Below are 24263 nucleotides of genomic sequence, written 5' to 3'. Positions count from 1 at the left end.
CATCTTCCATGTGGTGAGTGTACAATCACACTCGAGGACGTAGCTTTACAACTCGATTTACAGATGGATGGGCCAATTATTACGTGGTCAACGATCGTTCCCGATAAAGATGACCTTTGTGAGGTATATTTGGGAAATGTGCCGTATAAGTTTCAAGGTGGTCAAATAGATATGAAGTGGTTGGAGATTAATTTCAAAGAACTTCCTAAGGATGTGCCCGACGTCGTAAAAAAACAATACGCTCGAACATTCATCCTGAGGTTAATCGAGGGCATTCTAATGCCCGATAAATCTCGAAATTTGATACACATAAGGTGGGTACTACACCTAGTCGACTTCAAAAAATGCAGACGACTGAGTTGGGGATCAGCCGTGTTGGTCACATTGTACCGGGAGTTGTGTCAGCTGACGGAACTGGATAAGATGTCAATTAATGGTTGCCTTCTCTTGCTTTAGTCATAGGTGTGGTGGTAGCTACCATTTCTACATCCCCAAGTGAACGACCCTTATACGTTCCTATTGTGAGAAGGTAAAAATAATTTGACAATAATATGTAGTTAATATAGTAAGTGTTGTTTATTTATTATATGTTTGAATTAACATACCGCTTGAATAGGTGGAACCATAGGCCGAGTTATGTGGGACTACCAGAGCAGCTCAAAGATATACGGTTGCTGTGTTAGATCAGTGCTTGAAAGCCAAGGTTAGTTATTGATTTTTTTCAAACCTATAATAATTACGCAATGACTTGAAATTTAAAATTTCGTACATAACATAATTTATAATTGTGCACTGCAATTTGAATGGATGCCATATGCTGATCCGAATATCATAGAATGTGTTCCACTCGAATTTTTGGCCATTCAGAGTATGTGGGACGCGAAGGTGCCATTGATAGTGTACGTGATGGTGGAGATTCACGAATCGGATCGAGTGATGCGACAGTTTGGGTGGAGGCAAAAAATTTCGCCGCCACCGCGAGGCATGGAAGCACTGCACAAGCTTGATTTGCTGGGGAAGACTGACGAAAATTGAAGAGATTACCACAAGGAGTACATCGACATTTTGGGTTATAGGATAGAATTTTTACCCATCTGCGAGCCTTTTATCTCATCGGACATGACGATTTGTTCAGTGTACATGCCTTAGTTCAGAGTTACTGGCAAACTATATCTACTGTAGGTGGAGGCGAGGATTAGGCAACTTCACCAAAATAGGCCACGATGACCGCCCAACAGCATAGGTTCGTCCCCAACTCCAACCCAAAAAATTCCACCAATATCTGCACCACATCCTGATCAGTTCCATAAATTTGTTCCTATTCATTTCACTAATCTCATGTTTTATTCACAAGCATCACTTTTTGCACCACACTATGCACCACCGCAGCACCTTGCACCTACACCTCCCGTAGGTACGTATTTTGAGGCACCTCCGTCCCCAACATATTACAGGATGTCGACGTCGATTTTAAAGCAAATATTGACTCAGATGCTGGTGCATGTACCGACACCGATGGCAACACCAATACTGTTATCAATGCCCACATCAATTTTGACGTATTTGAGTTTCGTGATGTTGTACGGTTATTCATCTGTAGTGTTACAAACACCCACCGCGTCATTGTTTTATCGAGGTGGGTCAACATCGCACTCAAGCAAGGAGGAAGGCGATAGAGACGAAGCCGAGAGTAGAGATGAAGATGAAGATGACGGTGGAGATGAAGATGAGTACGAGGGTCAATGTGAAGATGAAGAAGATGAAAACGATGATAACGATCAAGAGGAGGAGCCGACACCACAACTTGTATGTAGAAATCCTACGTGCAATCGTCAGCCACCGTCTTGTGGCAAACATTTGGCCCGATGACTCTGATGATGTATTTTTCATTTACCTTTTGTGATGTAAATATAAATGACATTAAAAAAATGATTTTTTTATATTTATATTATAACTCCTTTTTTTTGTTAAATTCTAATGTAAGTTATACGTAATTTTCCATATATAATATTTGATATGAAATATGTAACTTTGGATAAGTACCTTTATCGAACTAGTGAATAATTAAGGTACAAGGACTAAATCATAAAAATGGTAAAAGTTCAATCGCCAGAGAAATTGTAATTGGTACTTGAAGTAGCGCTTAAAGTAACAAATTTTCCACTATATGAATGTTAGTAGACAGTGGTAAATACAAATGAAATACAAAAAAAAAAAAAAGAAAAAATTTTATACAAAAAAAGAAGAAGCATTGTAATCAATTTTATATCGCAAAAAAATGAATGCTAGCGATGTTGAGGCCTCGGTGTATCCCACAATATGAAACATGTTGCCTTTGTATACCTTAGGTTTCTACAGTACCTACATAACCTCTATTGATTGTCCTTCTCCTGAACATCTATATTGGTGCGTATCCGAGTGGAAGTCGAACAACCTTTCGGGATGTGACGCAAGTTCATGTTTGGGGCCAACTAAAATAGGGCGCTAGACACTGGCGACCATATACTCTCATTTAGGACATGTGAGAATTCAGATATCCATACATTGTGCATGCATTCTAGCCTGTACACTTGTTAATATAATGTGTGTTCTCAATTCATACATTCGCACATGTGGAAATTACATGTGTGCTTGGGAATCGAAGTACCTGAAATCTCCCACAATTACAAGTCCCTTCTGGCAGGTCAACACGGTATGATGCCGTTGACATGTCATGGTCAGGCCTAGCGTACTCCGTGACCCGAAATCTCAAGTTTGGACGCGAGTGGCACACTACATACATAGTGTTTGCTCTATCTGCATTTCGTCTAATTTCTTTCATGACATCCTCGCACCAAATGTAACCGCCCGCTATTTGCCCAACATATACCGCCGCCAGTTTTGGAAATAAGGCAACCGGACGAAAGTATATTTCTTTAAAAATCAAGGTTATCGATAACACGTTCCTTTTAGTACAAAATTGATGCATTCTGCTAGGTTCATCGTCATGTGTCCGTATCGTAGACCCTCATCATATGATTATGACCACTGTTCAAAGGGCATGTTGGTGAGGTAGTTCGTATCAGTGCTATTGATGGTGCGTAAGTTATCCAACATTTCATGGAAACGAAATTGGACGAGCTCGTACCCCGTCGAGAAAAGTATACCCATGAATGCAAACAATGAATGAAATATAGTACAACATGATTGTAGAAATAGTGGCAGCTACGTGCTTGTGTCAGTGCATAGATCTCGCTCAAGTTTTGAAAGCCATTTTGTGCGGTAGTTGGAGTCGACATGTTGTATACAATACCTATGGTGTGTGTGATCCCAAAGGCTACCATGCTGTTCAATAGCAACCAAGTTTTCGAGTTCTCTATTAGATACGTCACATATGTTGGGCTGTGGGTAAACGCGGTGGTGCAATCAACTAAGAAAGAAATCTGAATCATCTACCTTTTCGGATGGAGTTATTGCAAACACTATCGACAGAATCCTACGATTACCATCCTAGGCAATGACTATCAACAATCGGTGCTCATACCTCTCATACAACCAGGTGCTGTCAATTTGTACCAAAGGATTGCAGTACCAGAAAACTTCCCTACATTGATCGAAGTTTCAAAAGAATCGGTGAAACACTCTTTTCCCAAGGACCAGGCGATCATCGAAGTACCTTGGGGGCGTTTCTAGATCGATTATGAAACTTGGTACGTACCAATCTAGTACCTGAAACCATTTCCACAAATCGTTGTATGACCTGTCCCAACCACGATGCAACTTATCCATAGCTTTTTGTTTTGTAACCCATGCCTTATAGTACGATGACGTGTAATCGTACTAGCTACGGATGTTGGCAATCAACATTGAGACGAGAATTTTGCGACTCGTTTTCACCATGGGTAGAATTATGTTAGATATCATGTCAGAGTCTAGCCTCGAATGATCTTAGCCTACACCTACGAAGTATACCCATGAAGTTATGTTATTGGCAAAAACGACGACCTTAGTTAGGTCACATTGTAACACCCCCTAACCCAAACTGTCGCCGAAATAGGCTTACGAGGCATTACAAAATATATCGGTAAATTTATGAGCAATTCACAAGTAAATAACAAACATATAAAAATTAAATCATAAAATCCCCTTTTAATGAACCCTCGAAGTTAAATCACATATTAACAATGGAACGGGACTTGTTCGAGTACTCCAAATTTTAAAAAAAAAATCAATATAACCCATTTATAAACGTCTAACCTTCCCTGCAATTTTCAAACAACAATCAATCCAAAACCAATGGCACAACTAAAAACAATTTAAACTCAAATATACTTAAATCATGACCAATTCATTAACATAGTAATTTAATAACTAAACATTCATAATATCATTCAAAATTAACTAATAACTTCATTCATTTTCCATTCTAACTTAATGCCAAATTATATAATATAATCTTTACCATTTTATTAAACTAATAACAAAATATGGTATACCATTTTTACAACCAACATTACAAGCACATCTATATAACCTATACAACTCCTAGTACATGCCACTTTTAACTAAGGGGGAAAACATCACCAAAATTTATGCTGGAGTCGGGATTGTTCGGATCTTTGAATCGAGACTCGGACTCCTTTCAACTCAAGCATGGAAACAACCGTACGCTGAGTATTTTATACTCAGTGGTAATACCATAATTCAAACTGTAATAACTATAGTAAAATATAAATATCAAGTATATAACAATTGATTCTTAAACTATATTAGTATTAACAATACACTTTTAACTATGTTTTAATCATATGTCATAACTTTAATTACATTTACTACATGAACATTTAGTTCATGTTTTCCATTTCCATTTCCATTTCCAATTTCAATTTCAATCAACAATTCATTTTTCCCATTTCTTCAATATTTTCAATATTACGATCAATCAGATTCATATAAATTTCTCATTTCAGTTATTCACCCTATTAACAAATTGGACTTTGACGGATACACGGATTCCAACCCAAACACATCAGTACGGCACATTGTGCCTAAAACGGTACATAGTACCTGATCAGTATACGACAGATAAGTGCCTGAAATGACACACGGGGTGCCTGAAGTACTACACATAAAGTGCCTGATATACGACACATAAAGTGCATGATCGGCAAAGCCGATAAATCCCGTACTCTTTCAAATCCTATGGCATGCCAACTATATCCGACTTAGCCTGACTAGTTAATAGGGTATTCCAAATCTCAATTAAATTCTCACTTTCATACCAAATTTAAGATCACTATTCAATTTTCACTTTTATTTCAAGAATTCTTTTTCAATATCAATTATACTTTTCCATTCACTAATCAAAACACAATTCAATACCAACACATACTTTTCTCATTCAATTTAATTTTCCAAATTCAATTCATTAAAGTCACTTACCTTATTATTTGCTTACCATACACATAATTTAAATTTAACATTAAATAATAAATAATTTAAATTATAGTAATACAAACCCGAATTTGCTATATTATTCCTCAATAATCTTCTCCTTTCCTTTGTGTGCCGATGCCTCGAGTTCCTTGTTAGCTACGAAAATAATAATAATAATTTACACTATTAATTACAATATTAATTTATAATAATAGAATTTCTATCTAATTTATACTTTAATTCCAATTTAATCCTAACTAAATTTATTTACTTTTCTAAATTAATTCACACTCTATTTCTATTCAAATTTCTTCCAAACTCAAATTTATCTACTAAATTTTAGAATATTTCACTAATTTCAAAATTTCCTCAATTTAGTCATTTTTCCTAATTTCTCTTAATTAAACTAAATTCATCTAATTAAAAATTAATTAGACACATTACTAGACTCATAATTACTCCTAATAATTATTTACGGACTTGGTTTACTAAGACGGAGGCCCGATATTGCACTTTTTTGATGCCCTTGAATTTTGGGTCATTACACACATTATGTTAGAAAATCAGGTGATCACATCGCATAGCTGCTTCAACACAAGTATGTGGACTGAAATAATTATTTATCGTCCATAAACCTGTCTTCTTCCAAAAAGATGCCATGATTTTTCATTTGTATCTTCCGTCATGTACTGCACACTTTCCCTCGAATTTCTTTGAATGAGATTTTGTGACGTGATAGTTCACGCCGTCTTATAGTACGATGACATGAAATCATACTGGCTACGGATGTTGGCAATCAACATCAGGATGAGAATTTTAAAACTCACTTTCACCATAGGTAGAATTATGTTAGATATCATGTCGGAGTCTAGCCTCGGATGACCCTGACTTACACTTGCAAAATATACGCATGAATTTATGTTATTAGCAAAAAACGAATAACTTGATTAGGTTACATTATGTTAGAATATCGAGTGATCACATCGCGTACCTGCTGTAACACAAGTATGTAGACCAAGATACTTCTTTATAGCCCAGAAGCCTATCTTCTTCCAAAAAGATGCCATGATTTTCCATTTGCACCTTTCGTCGCGCATTGCATTCTTTCCCTTTAATTTCTCTGAACGAGATTTTGTGACGTGATATTTCATGCCATTTTTGAAACTGTACCGCTTCAGTGCAGTATGAAAAACATCTTTGTTGGGATACTCCATGCCATCTTCCAATACCCGGACATTTGACGATGAACTTGTATGGCCAGGTGTTTTGCGCCATCCCAGAAGTTTAGGTTAGTTCGTTAAGTTTGCAGTTAATAGATTTGTTTATTATTTTAATAAGATTATTTAGTTAGCCAAGTGAGAACTGGTTAGAATGAAACTAAGATATTGTAGTTGATAAGACTTAAATGATGATAAGTTCACTTAATCATGAAAATCAAGAGTGTTGGTGGAATAATCTGATCCTTCCACTAAATATTGTTTCCGTGCTTAGATGTATAAGGATATTAGTGTCTTCACTAAAAGAATTTTGTATTTTCTTTGCATTCATCTTCTCTACATTCTCTGAAAAGTTTAAGTTCAGAAACCTGTCTGAAGTTAGGTTCTCTATATTCATTCAACTCCTACGTTTGTTTTAGCTCTCCAGTAAATACTGATGAACCCTAGGTTATTTTCATAATTATTTATGTATTTTTAACTCTACATGCATAAGTATCAGATTAGTATGTAAGGAAAGAAGCTTTTTGATTCTGGGTTAAGTGTTAATGTTTATTGCATGCATGTTTGTTTTCAATGGTGTAATGATCTGATAAGTTTAATTATTTATATTTTAGCTCAAGACACTATAGAAGGTCCGAGTGATAAAGGAAAAGGTCCTGCTATATAGAATTTGCTGTATTTCTAGTGAGTTCCTTCATACTTCCATGTGTATAGTATTATTATTTTATATTTCGTGTAAGGTAAGTGCTTATGCTCTGTAAAGGTAAACTGTGTGTATATGAAAAGTGGTTGTTTAGAGTTGTCAGTCTGGGTCTGTAACACTTGTGTTAAAGTGTAAGAGCCATTCTTCATGCTTAAGCCACCACCTACTACTTCTGACAAGAATGATATGGACTGAATCATGGAAATGATGTTAAGGAAAAATAATCATGACGATGCCTTCAATGGAATGTACATTGAACTAGCAAATCGCGATACATGAAAATAATTGTGTAGCGTCTGATAGGGCAAATATATGTTGCAAACCATATTGGTAAATCACGATAAATGATACAAACAAAGGAATATGAATGGAATATATGATATGAATCTAACTAAGGATTTGAGTATGTTGATGGCATGAAAAAGGTTTATCTGTATAGTCATATGGGCGTAGTACATGCGCCAAAGGAATAGTAAAATGATGTATAAAGAATCTTTGTATGGTACTTGCAATCTAGCGAACTGTGTGATTGTGTTTGACTCTTAAAATTATTTGTTTGAAGTATTAGTGGTTATTGATAAGACTTCTTTTGGAAGTCACTAAGTTTTTTTGAACTTACCATGTTTCGCTTCTTCCTTCTCAGGCTTACTATTAAAGTAAGACATTTTGTTAGACTACGTCGGAAGACATCTGCTACTATGAGACTTCTATTGTTTTGTATATGCATGATAAGGGTGATGTTGTTGGGCAATGTGCCCATATTGTAGTAAACATGTAACTTTTTTCTATTTATTTGAAAGATAGATAAATAAATAAATAAAGTTAATTTCATATTTCACTATTATGTCTTTTGTATTTTCTATCTTTTATATTTTGCAAGCATAGCGATATTGTGACAAGCAAATATTAGCTCATTGATTGTTTAAAGTTCAAACTGAAGATAAGTAGCATTATAAAGAACGTTTGCGAGAAAGACAACTTACATTAGTAGATAATCTAAATGAGTCCGTAATCTTGTAAAAGAATCAAAGTGAGCATTTGATTCAAATACTAAGAAGGATTATTACGTCATCTATAATTTCAATTGCGGAGATGGCTAGTCTTTGCTATCGGTGCAGTTGACTCCACAAGTAGAAACATAGATGTATTCATTGGTAGAATGATACATTAGACTGGACCCAAGATGAATTAATTCTAAATCTATTTGTGAATTAATTTACTTGTGATGTTCATGGTGTGATTTACCTATATCCTGAGTTTGTCACTAACCATGCGTATGCAACTCATGTACTTTGATATAAGTGGAGGCTTATACTCTAAAGATGATTGAGCCCATAGCTGGTATGTTAGGTACATGACTTGTGTATGACATGACTTTACTAGCAATAGTGGAATTCATAACTTAATTAAAGAGTTAATGATATCCTCTTATTGGCATTGTGTGGATTGATAAATATGGAACGTGGCCACGAGTTACTTGTTCTTGGACAAGAAATTTGTCATAGCCATTTGTTGGCAGTGATTATATTAATCATTAAGAAGACACAATGGTGACAGTGATTATATTAATCATCAAAAAGGAATCAAGGATATCATATGAGGGTAACACATATATGACGAGGTCATTGGACAAAGCAGTTGGATGAATTGCTTTCGTAAAGAGTATACAATAATGAATTTTCAATCATGGTACTTCTTGTGGACTAACTCCATAATTAAGTAATTTTGAATTATAGGAACAATGCTTCTAGACATAATTGAAATCACTAGAGCCTAATTGTATATGTCTGATTGGTCTCTCTGCTAGCTCAACAAAAGCTCAATTGGACTGCATTTGAATCAGAAGAAAATTCTACGACTTTCAGAATAATTTAATTGAGTCAAATTATTCGATGTGGAATTAAATTAGGTGGTCACGAGAATTGTTCAACTAGAGAATTTGATTAAAGAATTTTCTTGAAAAATTAATTTGGAAAGTCTAAGTGATTTTTCAAAAAATTAATTTTGATCAAGTTAAATTAAATTAATCAAATCAATTAAAATTAATATGATATTTTTTTAAGTTAATTTTCAAGTCAGAAAATTGGCCCAATGAGTAAATGAACTTGAAAATTAGACCTGAGATCGTAAATTGGGCCCGGGAGCCTAAAACCCAGACCAAGACCCAAAAAATGGTTGAACCGAGCACAGTATGTGAAATCGGGCCGACAGTCCAACTGGTGGCTAGACTGGATCAGTCAGGTCGTCATTGACCCGGACCAAACCAGCAGCAGTTGAACCAGCTTGGGGGTGTAGCACCTACATCACCGGACATAGTGGTGCTGGTGGCTGCAACTTCGGCGTCTTGGTGGCCAGCGGCAGTTGGTCATCGGTGGTTGAGTAGTGGAAGAGTTGCACTCCTACTGGGACTCCACTAGAGAATTTAATATCAGATTAACTATTCCAAAAATAATATTATTTTAATAGTTTAGTATTAAATTTAATTTAATGTTTATCTTATAGATAAATATTCTATTATTTTAATAAGATTTAATATTAAATTTAATATAATATTTATCTTGATAAATATTATATTAATTAAATATTAAAGTTATTAAGTTTAATCATAGTTGAACTCTCTAAACTCTTCATAGATAAAGTGAGCCTTGGTTCATTATTTACACACACTTGAATTCAAGAGAAAGTTGTAGAGAGAAAATTCTTTGAAGAGATTATTCCAGAAAATTTCTAGTGATATATTTTTAATTTACGACTTGACCAAAAAGTTTAGAGAAATTGCAAAATTACCCCATTGGGAATTTTTGTGATTTTTTTTGATTCGAAGCGTGTTCAAACTCGACAGACGTGAGCTTGAGGATAGAGGAGAAGACTACTCGATCAAAGCGCTCATTCTAGATGAATCGAAAATGTATAATTTTGATTAAGTGTTTATTACTTTAGATATCACAACCAAGATTTTTTTTTGGGAAATAAATTAAAACTCTAGTTTTTCCTTAAATTTATTTTTCGCTGCGTCTTCTAAACCCGTTTTTCCAACAAATGTTTAATTGTATTTCAGAAAAAATTGTAATTAAGACTCATGTTGAAGACTTATGACTCAATGAAGTGTCATTAAAATTTATGGAATGATTTAAAAGTATTTTTATTTTAGGTTGATAAAATATATATTACTGAAATCCTACACGGCATTTGACTTATATATTACTGAAATCCTACACGGCATTTGACTTATACTTTATTTTTCATATTTTACTAAAGGTTTATTTCAAACACTATGGTTTTATAATGTTTATGCTAGAAAAATTTTAAGAAAATGATTTTCGAGTAGTGACACGTCACATTTAGATCCTCCTAAAGGATTGGGTTTGGCGTGTTACAACAAATTGTAGTAGATAAAACATGAATTGAATAATTTACATGATTCAAATGTTACCTTATTTCATGATGTTTGGTATTTTGTTGAGTTACATGTTGATTAAGTGTTTTAATTTATTTAACTTGCATTTACTTTTTGAATTATAGGAATACCATTGAGCTTTGTCGCTCAATGTATGATTTTATATCTTGTGCGCAGGTTAGGTTTAAAGCGAGATCCCGAGCATCAACTTCAGCATCTAGTCAAGATCTCGAACTCAACAATGTTTGTATAGATCTCATTTTTCTGTTTTAAGGCATGTACCTAGGCTGAGTCAAGTTTGGTACACTTTGTGTTTATATACACTTATGGTTCAAAAGACTAATGTATAAGTTTGGTACAATTTATGTTTATATACACTTACATTGGTATGACTATATATGTATGCCATAATATTAAAAGTCTTGATGATTTTGGTATGAATGTGCAAGTTTTGAAAGTAATGCTTTAGGTTGTTACCTTATAGGTTTAAGAAATTTGCTTATTGAAAAATTAGGTAATTATGTACATGAGTTGATGCCAAAGTGTTGTATTTATTAATTAGTATAGGTTTTGAATAAGTTAAAACTTGGTTGAAAGAATTGCAAGTTGTTGTTCTGTATAAATTGCCAAAACACTATGTTATGTTGTGATGTCGTTCGAATGCCGTTGTGACAAGAAAAGACTTGTACTGTCATAGTGAGATGAGGAACCCTGTCGTCTCGACGAGGCTAATACTGTAAGTGGCATCGCGATGTCGAGTGGTCTGACATCGTGATGTGACAAACTGTTTAGCGATGTCACGATGTGAAAATGTTGACTCCATGATGTCAACACTATATTTTGAAACTTTTACAATTTGGTCATTCTTTAACCTCGGGTTACTATTTGAGCTTTCATAAGCTTGTGTAAGACCTGGTGATGATTGTATATTGTATTAAATGTATATTTTGGTCGAATTTAAACATTAATGGTATAAATTGAATGTGATTGATAGTATTTGCTTCGGCAATAAATGTGACATCATGTAACTAAGACCCAACAATCGGGTCGAGTATCGGGGTGTTACAATGTTACACCTTTTACCTGAACTTAATTGTCAGATCCGAATATTGGGTGCTACAAGAACTAAACACTTAATAAAGATTTTAAAACTAGTGTAACTTAAATACAACAAACTTCTTGTTTATTTCTTCACAACTATTAAAAAGAAGTACTCATTAAATACATCGAAACTTAAATATAGTATACAACTCATTACGACCTAAAACTTTGTTAAAGACAGACTCCAATTTGGCATATAATACAATTTTCCATATCCCTATAGTGTCCTCTGTATGTATAATAACACCACTCTAGCAGCCTCCATGGCACATTCCTGGCTTGGTCTCTCCAGAATAGCTAACTTGTTTCTCGGTACCTACATCATAAATAGACGCTTATAAGTTTGCATGAACTTAGTGAATTTTAACTAAGATTACCTTGAACATTTTTCGTTAAATCTTCTCCATTTGAAGAGTTTTGAATTTCTTTTTTGATGTTGGCGGTTACATTCCCTTTTTCTTGGCGAATTCATATACGCTTGTTTCTACACTTGTCGGTAATACATTCATTCCACCCATATGACGAATTACAATATTCACTTGTCATTGTTGATCTATTTTACAATCTCTTTGGAATAGAAATTGATGCATTTCACAGAATATCTTTATATCAAAACCACTCTCGACGAATTCCTATAATAATTGATCTCTTAAATTGATCTACATACGAATCTTACCTTTTTTGGATTCCTTTATTGATTCGAACAATTCCCAAGTGGGTCCTTCCTTTGGAAAATTCTAATACTGGATTTGTTGGCTGACAAAATGCTAGTCAGTTCGTAACTCTTAACTCAAATAACGAATTTCTTTTGATAAACGCGACATTGAAGTCATCCATTAGAACTTCAGATAATTGTGTTACACATCGTGAAAGTGCCCAAGTTTGGCGAATACTGTAGAATCAAATAACCTATTTTATAGAATATGGATTTGCTTAGACTTTGTGGACACTTACACCGCCCATACTTTCAAGTACACTGTATTCTCTTTTTGACAAATTACTATGGCGAAATTATAGATTAGGACATCGTAAAGTAAGCTTTTTTTGGAACTACTTCAATGAATAACTAGACTTTGCCACGAAGGTAGCTAACCATTACTAACCCTTTAGGCGTTACTGAACACGCCACAAAGGCTCCACAGGATACGCCATAAAGGTTTCACAAATAACTTGCCTAAAAAGGCTTTGTTTGGTTGCCACCAAAGCACCACATGAATTGGCGTGTTTGTGATATGGATTTGCCTAAACTCACCATCGTGTGAGGTTTGCCCATCATCGCCCTAGAATACGTAGAAACCTTAGTAGATAAATGCGGCCCATCCATCTTTTCCAGAATATGCCATGGCCATGGTCTTTACTCAGATTTGCCATACCAAAATTTGTGTTTACTGTCTCAACGAACTTCGTCGAATACCACCGCGGGGTCTAATCTCGTATCGCATAATTTCTCTACACTCCGTCAAGCCCCCACTTCTCCAACATTTTTAATCATGCATCTTACATATAACATATATACACATTCATGTAGAATTTAATCATACCCTAACATAAACATACTTATTTACATGTTTACCACACATCGATACAATCATGCAACATAATATACGCTCCAAGTATGAACATACAATGGCTTCACAGGACCACATGCACCCATACACAACACATCGCACACTTAAATTCATGCAGATACTATATGAGGATCATGTATATACATTCAACAGTCATTCACGGACTCTTGCACCTTTATTGGAACATCAATCATAAGAAGAAATTTTCTGAAACGACTTGTAGGAGTCAAGATTAGGGACTCACCTGAGAACTCACCTTCACTTCAACTTAGTGTGTCTGTTCTGATGATCCTACTCGAACCAATAAGTGCAACTGCTAAAAGGTTATGGAACTTCCATTAAAATCCCATTTGCAGACAATTTACTAACATTTCAATTACAGACGACTCCCATGGAGGGCCTTCTATTCACACCCTACTGTTTTTATGCCTATTAACATCCTTGCTCTTTCAAAACCATAACATGCAGAGCTATCAGACTTACTAGGAGACTGAAATATCGATCAATTAAGCTAAAAATATTATCTTCCAATCCTAACAAAGAAGAAGGGATTGTTTAGGTTTTGGAAAAAGTACCAGAACGTAGAGCAGATGGAAAGAAAAACCATCTGAAATGTTCCCTTCCTACTATATATACTTAGTTTCTCTTAGTGGATCTTAACAAGTGTTGAATACATATAGATATTGTCCCTTAAATGCCCTACAAAAATCAAGAAAATTTTAAAAGAGAATCTGGTGTAGATCTGGTTCAACCAGTTAATCCATTCATTTGACTCCTAACAAAACTCGTTACAGAACCCATATTGCACAGTTTTCGAGCAAACTAGATGTACTATACCTTTGATGGTAACTATAATGGCGTGCTCTTGAAGACGATCTAATCGCTCATAGGTTTCTCATATAATAGGTAAGCACGTCATGCATAGTCAAAACTCTGAGGCCTACTCTTTGATTGGTGTACTCTTTTTTCAATTGTAAAACACCCCAAGCTAAAATCCTTAGTTACTACACAAGCGGATACATTTTGCACCAAACTAGCTTGCCAGAAGTTTGTAAAATGATAGACTATGCTATAATAGTACACTAAGACAGGTAACATGCATACCTGCTGGTTATTTTGTCAGATTCGCCGATATTGGGGTGTGGCATACATCATTCGCATAACATTCAATACAAATCATGACTAAGTCTTGCATGAACTTACGAAAGCCCGATACCATCCCAAAATCAATTAAGAGTTTATCAAAAAAGTTTTTCGAAATAATTAAGGCAATGTCGCAACTGCTAGAGCTTGGTGTCGTGACATCGAAGATCGAATACAAGCTTCCTAGACCGAAGACCCTATTGCATGTTTTTATAAGTTATAAAGGATGAGTGTTGCGACTTTGGGGTTCAACATCGCGACTTTAAAGGTTGGTGTCACGATATTCACTAAGTGGTGTTGTGACTTCGAAGTTCGAAGCTAACTCTTTAAATTGGGGATCATTTTGTAAAGTTTTCAAAATAAAATAGAGTCAATGTCACGACATTCAGGGTGTGATGTAGCAACATTACAGGCAGTCCACTAAATTCCTATATCGAATGATTTCTACTTAACAAGTTTAAAACACTCAAATTCAACTTAACCACACCATACCAAAAACTTGTCAAAACAAACCATTTAATCATTTCAATTCAACCAATTCAATATAACCTCAACTTGGCATAAATAATACCATTTCAACCTATTCAACTTTAAGCAATTCATCCAACCAATTAGCCATTCAATAACCAACTTCTCATCTATACTAATCAATGTTCAAACATGCTATTTTAAGCATTATTTATAATTCAACCACATTTTCCAAAAGCAAACCATTTACATTAGACATTAACATGGCTAAATCAAGCATTCGAAATGTTTCAAGCTATTCCAACATTCAAGGTTAACAAATGCATAACACCTATATACATGTCACGAAACTGAGCTCTAAAACAATTGAAAAAAATACCGAATCAATAATGGAATAGTGTGAGATTCTCGATCATACGATAGACACGTTCCACAAGTTGGCAATCTACAAGGAAAAAGGGAGTTAGTTCTATAACCGAATCAATACCGAATCAAGCATACTGAATGTTTAGTAAGTCGATATAAAATTTACTTAACTTACCTTTACATTACAACAAATTAAATATTTAAATACATTGACATTCTATATGACATCCCTTAGCATCCTTATAGTATCATATGCATATCAATAAATACAACCAATAGGTTAGTTCACTTACACATCAAGAACTTATAAGACAAACATATATAAATACAATAATTCCATTTAATATCATATACCATCCAAATCATATTTAATTTGAAAGCATACATAATTCAATTCATGTTCAAATCATTTCAACAATTTCATTTCCATTAGGTTACCATTTTCACTCGAGAGAACCTTAGTAAATCAACTCAGATAGACGAGACTATATTGCTCACACAAGCTGACAGTGATCAGGGTTGCTCACACAAGTTGACAGTGATTAGGGTTGCTCAAGCTAAACCAACGATACATATAAATCAAGAATCTATAAAAAATGTTGGATCTCATATAACCATGTAAATCCTTGATCAATTCTATATTTGACCCTAATGGCATGCCATACGTATCCTAATCCTTTACTAAGTTTACACGAGTCTTAGTACTGTAATCATATCATTTAAATCCCTATAACATCATATAAATATCATACCAATTTTATAAACATTCCATTTTCATTTTGGTACCTGCACTGCTTCATAAATATCATATTTTTCATACTTTCAATTTAGTCCAATTGAAGTCAAAATCACCAAATTCACATTTATATAAACTAATAAGCAAAATAATTACAATTTAATTATAACATGAAACAAAATTGTAGGTTCCATATGAAATTACCTGGAAAAATAGAAAACGAACAAGTCTTTAAAGACTAATCAACAATTTTACCTTTTCCTAATTATCTTGATTTGGTTCAATTCCCAATCTATACAACAATTCGGTTCAATTTATCAATTCCAAACATTTTATATCATCTTATTATATGCATGAATCAAATCAATTTCATTTTTTCAATCCCTAAATTTTTCATTTTATTCAATTTAGTCACTAAAACCAAATTTGCCATAACTTTCAATTTTGAGCTTCAGGTTTCATAACCAATCTCAATTACATCCTTTTAGGACCCTCTATTATCTAAAATTATAGAAATTTGACATCAATTTCACAATCTATAGACTTTAGTCCTTATATTCAAAAACTAACAATTAAACTTTACAATCTAGCCCTTTTTCACTTATAAGCTTAAAATCTATCAATTTAACACCAATTTCTTTACAAAATCATCAATAAAAACTTTAAGAAGCTTTAATAGTTTTGCAAATTGGTACATGGGCTAGCTAAATTAAGCTCATATGACCTCAAAAACATAAAAAATTACAACAAAAGACTTAGAAATCTTACTAATTGAGGGATCGAATATTGAAATGTTTTGAAACCCTTTTCTTTCTTTTTCTCACTACCAAATGAAGAAGATGAAAGAAATGTCATCTTTTATATTTTGTCTTTTATACCTTAATTATAAGTTAATTAACCTTAATTAATTAATTTAAACTTTAATTAATTAATCTTAATCAAGATTAACTAAAATTAGTGGATGGCATCTATTTCCACTATTGAATAAAAATGGTTTAATTACCATTTTGAACCCTTAGCTAATTAAAATCCATAATGACAAAATTTTTACAATTTAGTCCATGTACCTTAATTAACTATCAATTCAACAAAATTATTGGACTAAACTTTAATATATTTATATATTAACCTCGTAAATACTAAATATTAATATTTAAGAGCTCAAACTATAGAAATAGGGTTCAAATCCACCATTTTTGACACCACTAAAAATTGGGCTGTTATATGAAAACTTATGAAAACTTTCTAAGGTTAGAAAACTTATGAAAAATAGTATTATTTTGTGTGCAATAATTTCGCTTTATTCCGACAAAGCAACCTCGTTGTGAATGGTGTAATTTGACCTAGCTCATAGTCTCTATTTATAAAGAAAATAACAAGAGTCTCAATCAAATAAGGTGTGACCAAATAATAATATTTTAATAGGAAAAAACATACTCCCACTAGGAGTAATATGTGGGTGACAACAACCCCTTTCTGGGACTAAGATTTGTCGCCTATTGTTATACATCGAATGTAGTTAGGTCTCATCATGTATTGGGTACAAATATGTGTTATCTAGTTTTTAAACCAACTCATATAATTTATTCAATCCAATAAGAAATTTTACCTATACCCAAAATATTCAAATAAATAAAATTATTTTCTCAACCCAATTTCAATCCCATTAAAGTCATGGCGAGTTTACCCCATTGGAATCTATGAGTAAATAAATTTAATTATCTTGTTTTATGAAACAACGATGACTAGTTAATTTAATTTTTACTTCAATCTTTAAATATTAAATTATAATTTAATTAAACAATAAATCGAAGAAATTAATCTAATCTCTATTTCATCTCTTGTTTATGGCGAGAAAACACATTTATTACGAATAATGATCTATACGGTCTATTTCTCTTATTCGTTGTTTTCATATATTTACATCATTTATTCAAATGCAAACCATCAAGGATATATCGGGCTAGTGGAAGGACAAATTGGACATATATAATTAGAGCTCAAATAATTTGTAATTAAGTTCTAACTCTTCATTTGTTAATTACAACATTATTTAGTTATGAAGATATTCCACTAAAGTACCATGACTAAGCTCTCCCCATTATATACCATTACTGAAGTTGCTTATCAAGTGCTCGTCCAATGACCTTGTCATATGTGTGTTACCCTTATAGGACATCCTTAATCTCTTTGCAATAAAATTCATTTTCCCAATATGATTCTATTTTGTCTCATGCTAATCATTACATCTTCCTTAATGAAAAAGTCAATTATTAAGATATAGTAATTAACTAATTTTTCTTTAGACAATTGACCCGTTGCCACATTACTTTTTCATTTATCATGTATGCCAATAAGAGGGTATCATTTACCCTTTTTATTGGACTATGAATCCCACTATTGTAAGTGAAACTTTATCATGCATAAGTCGTATACTGAACTTACCAGCTTCCGGCGATATTACCAACTTAGCTCAAGCTTTTAATATATCAAAGTATACGAGTCGTGCACACATGGTCCATCACTTACTCAGGATTGTGATAAGTCACACTATGAACACCACAAATGAATAAACCCATAAATGGATCTAAAATTTATTATACTTGGGTCTTGTCCAATGTACTTTCAGCCCCAACAACCACATCTATGTTCCTATATTCTAGGATGGAAGAGCAATTGTATGAGTTGGAATGGAGGTGCAATGACGGGTGAACATGTACAACTTGATCGGTGGTTAGGGACCTCAACAGTGGCGAATCTAGAGCGAGGCTAGCATGGGCCCCAGCCCCCCTAAAATGTAAAATTACTATTTAAGCCCTTAAATTTTTTTAAAAATTTTAAATTAGTAAAGGTAAAATTATACTTTGGCCCCCCTAATATTATAAAAAATCGATTTAATTCTTTAAAAGTTATAAAGATATAAAATATGAAAAATTAAAATTTCATTCAGTCCCCCTAAAAGAATGTTCTGGTTTCGCCCCTGGACCTCAATAATGCCCTAATGGAGCTTGAGTGAAGCACTGTGGCATGGGAGAAAGAGTGGAGAAGGAGATAGGTGGAAAGATTAATTTTTTAAAAATAAATTTTATAAGTTTTTATATTTTTATAATGTTTTTATTAGAAAAACAATGAAAAGCTTAAATTTGGACCTGTCACGTATTGTAATTTGATAAGCATGTTAGCTGGTTTTAAGAGTCGGAAGAGTTTAATTGAACTTTTGGATTAATGTTAAGGGTTGAATTGAGTACGAGTTAAGTCGAAGAGTTTAATTGCTTTATTTTTCTTAAAGGCTTTTAAATTTATAACCTTGAATAAATTGATAATATTATTAATTTATCAATTATGTCGATTTTATAAAGATAAAAAAGTATAGATATTTATAGTTTACATATTTTTTAACTATTTTATTGAATAATAGAAATATATACATACACTCGGTCAATTCACTTTATATTGAAAACAAGTATAAAAATAATAAATGCAAAAGCAAAGGTGGTAAATTCTCATGTAGTTTGCTCTCAACGGCCACAGTTCCCTTGTTCAATGCCACGGACCATCATCAGCTTCTTCAGTTGTTCCTACATCCCCTACTTCAATTTAAGAGTAAAATTCATATTCTTTGGCTTGCAGTATGATCTGTCTCAACCCTCCAATTGGTGACAGCACCATCAAGCATACACCAAATACGATGCAGATCTGGGCAAAAAAAAAAAAAAAGAGCCAAATCAGCACATTGAGACAATGAGGTTGGTGAAGTTTGAATCAACTTCTCTTACCCAGTTAGTCCACCATGATAGTCCGAATTTCTTTGGTTTGTAGATGGCAAGCCATATGATGCAAGGCAGCTGAAGAAGAAAACAAAATTCAGATTGAGTAATTGAAGGGCGCCACAATGGGAAATCTGAGTTTCAAATTTTAAATCTCTGGGATACTACCGAAAACTAAGATGACATGAAGAGAGAGAATGCGACTTACAAAGTATGTTGTTGGTGCAAAGGCAAATCCTCCGAAAAATCCGAGAAGACCACCAAAGAAGGGAAAGGTAATGGCAATAAACATCGTAAATGCTGCGAAAGAAGATATGAACATATATATATAAATCACGTCTTTGATTTGCTTTCAAATTTGTTGAAATAAGTTAAAAGAGTTCACTAACCAACATAAAAGTTTCGAACAAAGAATCGAAGTGTCGTCGAGGGTCTGAAATTTAGTTTCTTTACTAGTACGGTCTCGATCATGTCGAACACCGGCATTGCATAGATCTGCTTAAAACCAAAATTAAGATAGAATCTAAAACAATAATGATAAGAAATATTGATCTATATAAACCTGGTAGCTTCCAATCACGTGAATAACTACAAATATGTTAGCCATTGCAATAAGCCATGCTGGTTTCTCCAATGAGATGAGAATGTTGTCTTCGATAGAATTGCCGAACATCCAGTAGCCAATTAAGGCAACAGGGAAGTAGCACAAGGCCACGACGATATATGCAACGATAACGCCTTTCCACATCGGTCCTTTTGAGGGCTTTTCGGGTGTAGATGGGATTGTAGCTTGGATCTCCAAGACCACATTGTGGCCTGCATAGGCAAAAGCTATATCTCCCAAACCACTGAAGAAATTGAACACTGTCCCTGCTGCAGTCTTGGCTTTGTACCCATATTGTACCTCTGGTTGAACACCCTTAGCCACTGAAGCTCCCCAAGCAATTGTAGAGTAACTGGTATGGCAATAATAACCACCAAATCATGCATTAGACATAGATAGATAGATAGATAGATAGATAGATAGATAGATAGATAGATATAGATAGATAGATAGATAGATGGATGGATGGATGGATGGATAGATACCTCAAGGACATGACTGCTGCAGCCAAGGAGACACCAGAAATGGAGTTGAAGTTGGGGAGGTGAGACAGCACAAAGTGAACGGAGGCGAAAATCATGATGAAATAGGTTAGTTTTATCTGTTTGCAGGTACTGCAGACAGTGTCATGGAACTTCTCCAATGATTTACCGCCTGTAACCATGTAAACTATACAGACACCAACTTCAACAATAAGTTGTTGTGGCACCACAATGTAGAGACCGAGTTTTTCGCCAAAGGCGTATTGGCCGAGTTCATGGTATCGGTCGAAACGTTTTCCGGGAACCATCTCGTGCATCTCGACCATTTGCCATAGAGTATAGAGAGTTATGATCCATGATAGGACTAGGATAGCCACACCAGGTCCCCTGAAAAAGCAAATACAGAAGTTAAATGAAGACTATACGCTTGCTTGCTTGGCTACAATAATTAAGCTTGCAATGAATGAAGTGTTGAGAACATTACCACCCAAGTTCTGATAATGCATAGGGGAGACTGAGGACACCAGCTCCAACCATTGCTGTCACATTGTGGAAAGCTGAATACCACCATTTCGCATTCCTTGATGATGTAATTGGCAGCCATTCATCAATTTCTTTCTGCCTTTTTAAATTTTCTTCAGACTGTCATTGACAATGAAAACAGTTGTCTATTATATATATATATATAACTTTATAGCAGATACCAAACATACAGATGTAGAGAACTTAAATATCATATAAAAAAATCTGATAACGTATCAACTGAACCCTTGTTGTAAAACTGCCACGCCAGCGAAAGAGGGTTATTTATAATATAGATTCCCTATAGAAACCAAAAATATCATTCAATTGCAATTCCTTGTGACGAAGGGTCACTTGAGATAACCAAAGTTGAAAATAATTAAGGTGGCGTGAGTAGAAAGGTACCCTCGCCCAAGCACGTGAAGTGACTTAATTATACAGTCAATGAGAAAAAGTAAATATACACAGTAACGATTTGTGATGAACCATTGATATTACGTGGGTAAACAGAAAAGAACCCACTGAACACCAGAATAATCTTTTCAAGCTCAGGATTAAGAAGAAGAAAAATATTTAAAATCTTAATGATTGCAGATATTTTCATCAAAGTTATTTAGGCTTTTCATAAGCTTTCATAGTCTCATGACAGAAGCTAAAGAGGTAAAGAAGGAAAAAAAGGCCAATGAGTTTGAAAATAATTGCATGCAAATTAAAGGGTAGAAAAACTTACACTAGTGTTGTTCCCGGCATAACCATTATCGGAAGAAGGTTGAGTTTCCATATCTGAGAGCAAACACTGCAAACAGAAGAAGAATGAAAGTTAAATCCGAGTGATTTTGGTTAGTATTTATAGAGAAACCCCACTTGAAAAGATAATTAATTCAAAATTTGTCGAAACTCGAAAATAACGATTTTGAATTTTCAAAATAATCACATTAATAATTTCGTATTTTTAATAATATATTAATATGTGTGATTAGCTTATCTCATAAACTAGAAAGATAAAGAAAAACAAAAACAGAGTTTGATTTTACGTGATCAACATGGAGTCCACGTACATATGATGACCATGAATCATCATATAAAAGAGTTGAAACTTATTAAGTATATTTTACTAGTTATTAGAATATTAAATCATGTGATATATATATATATATATATATATATATATATGATCTACGCAATAAAATACTTACACATTTGCATGCCCAAAATTGTTTATATCTACGATCTATCTAATATACACGTAACCAAGTAAGTTAGAATTGAAAACTACGTTAAAATTTAAGGTAAATTATAAAAATATCACATGAAATTTCAGTTTTAATACTAAATTATAAAAATTATATTTTGATCATTAAAGTTATTAACTTATAATGTTTTGATCACTCGTCCGTTATAGTCATTATTGTCTTAACGGAAAAGTGAGGTGGCACATTAATTTAAGGGTTAATATATAATTTGATCTTTGAACTATAACTAAAACATTCAATTTGATACTTTTACAATATTTTTAAAATTATTCTGAAAAATATAAAAAATCTTTAGAAAGTCATAAAATTTATAAAAATATGTCAGTACGTGTTTTGTTTATTATGAATTTTTTTCATAATTATGATTTTTAAAAAAATTGTAAGTATGTGTTTTGATTATTATATAATGTTTAGAATTTTTGAATTTTTTTTACTTTTTACATAATTATAATTTTAAAAATATTTTTATAACTTCAAAAATAAATGAAATTTCATAATTTTTAAATATTTTTAATTTTTTAAGAATTATTGTTGAAAATGTTGTAAAAGTACTAAATTAAATGTTTTAGCTATAATTCATGGATCAAATTGGATATTAACCCTTGAATTAACGTCTCACCTCACTTTTTCATTAAGGTTGTTACATTAACCCTTGAATTAATGTTCTACCTCACTTTTTCGTTAAGGTTGTTAGGACAATTAACAGAAGAGTGACCAAAATTTAATAAGTCAATAACTTTAGTGATCAAAATGTAACTTTTCATAGTTTAGTGGAGAACAAAAAAGAAATTTCACCAAAATTGAGTGACTACTTTTATAGTTTACCCTAAAATTTAAAGTATTAGTAAGATATTATATTTTTAATAGTTTTAGTAAAGGAAAATTTTTTAATTAAATTATTCATTAAAAATTATTCTTATTCTTAAAATTTTAAGAGAATATAAAATAATACTTATTAAATTATAAAATTAAAATTTTAAAATAGAATTACAAGAAACACATTCTTATATTCCGATCAAAATTAAACTATTATAAACCACAAATGGACGGGTTGATAATTTAAATGCATTTAGATCTAACCTAATATAAATTTGGATAGAACCTATAACAACCCAATTTTCAGTAGTGTCAAAATAGTGATTTGAGATCACTAAATCTGATGAAAAAGTTAAAAAATTTATTAATTAAATATTATAAGTTAAGCGTGATTTTAGAAATATTTTTGAATTAGTGAATTTTGTGATTTAAAAGAAATTATTAGGTAAATTGGATCGACAACGAGGTATCGAGACCTTGATATTATAAACTTAGCCGTAAATATTTTTATAAATATTTACGGAGTGTCATTAGGGTAGTATTAAAGTTTCGTTAAGAAATTTTAACGCTTCGATGGTTAATTGATTAAAAAATACAAAATTGAAAAAAAATGCATTCCCAGGACTCCGTTCCGGTAAATCGGATTCTTAAATATTTTTAATAAATATTTACGAAGCTAGTTGTATAGTTAATTAGGTTTCGATT

The 24263-nt window shown here is 33.1% G+C and overlaps 1 protein-coding gene across 1 annotated transcript; it reads right to left on the bottom strand.

Annotated features, from left to right (window-relative positions):
- Window positions 1–19490: 19490 nt before the first annotated feature.
- LOC105780996 (lysine histidine transporter 1) lies at window positions 19491–22349 on the bottom strand. The gene is made up of 8 exons (XM_012605556.2): window positions 22220–22349; window positions 21452–21609; window positions 20971–21354; window positions 20444–20837; window positions 20271–20376; window positions 20090–20181; window positions 19891–19959; window positions 19491–19810 (listed from the first exon to the last, which is right to left on the bottom strand). Exons 1-8 carry the CDS (start codon window positions 22268–22270, stop codon window positions 19712–19714), a joined length of 1353 nt encoding a protein of 450 aa, XP_012461010.1. The 5' UTR covers window positions 22271–22349; the 3' UTR covers window positions 19491–19711.
- Between the last annotated feature and the right edge of the window lie 1914 nt (window positions 22350–24263).

Source organism: Gossypium raimondii, chromosome 4 (genome assembly GCF_025698545.1).
Source record: "Gossypium raimondii isolate GPD5lz chromosome 4, ASM2569854v1, whole genome shotgun sequence".
NCBI classification, from domain to species: domain Eukaryota; kingdom Viridiplantae; phylum Streptophyta; class Magnoliopsida; order Malvales; family Malvaceae; genus Gossypium; species Gossypium raimondii.
The sequence above is the reverse complement of the archived record's forward strand: the minus strand, read 5'-3'. Positions and strand labels throughout refer to the sequence as shown.

Bases quoted from the DNA above. Each gene is read 5' to 3' on its own strand.
- LOC105780996 (XM_012605556.2), bottom strand. From the start codon at position 22,270: ATGGAAACTCAACCTTCTTCCGATAATGGTTATGCCGGGAACAACACT. The intron at 21,610-22,219 runs GTAAGTTTTTCT...TGTCAATGACAG, and splicing joins ATGCCGGGAACAACACTAGT to TCTGAAGAAAATTTAAAAAG. The intron at 20,182-20,270 runs GTTAGTGAACTC...CTTCTTTCGCAG, and splicing joins TGTTCGAAACTTTTATGTTG to CATTTACGATGTTTATTGCC.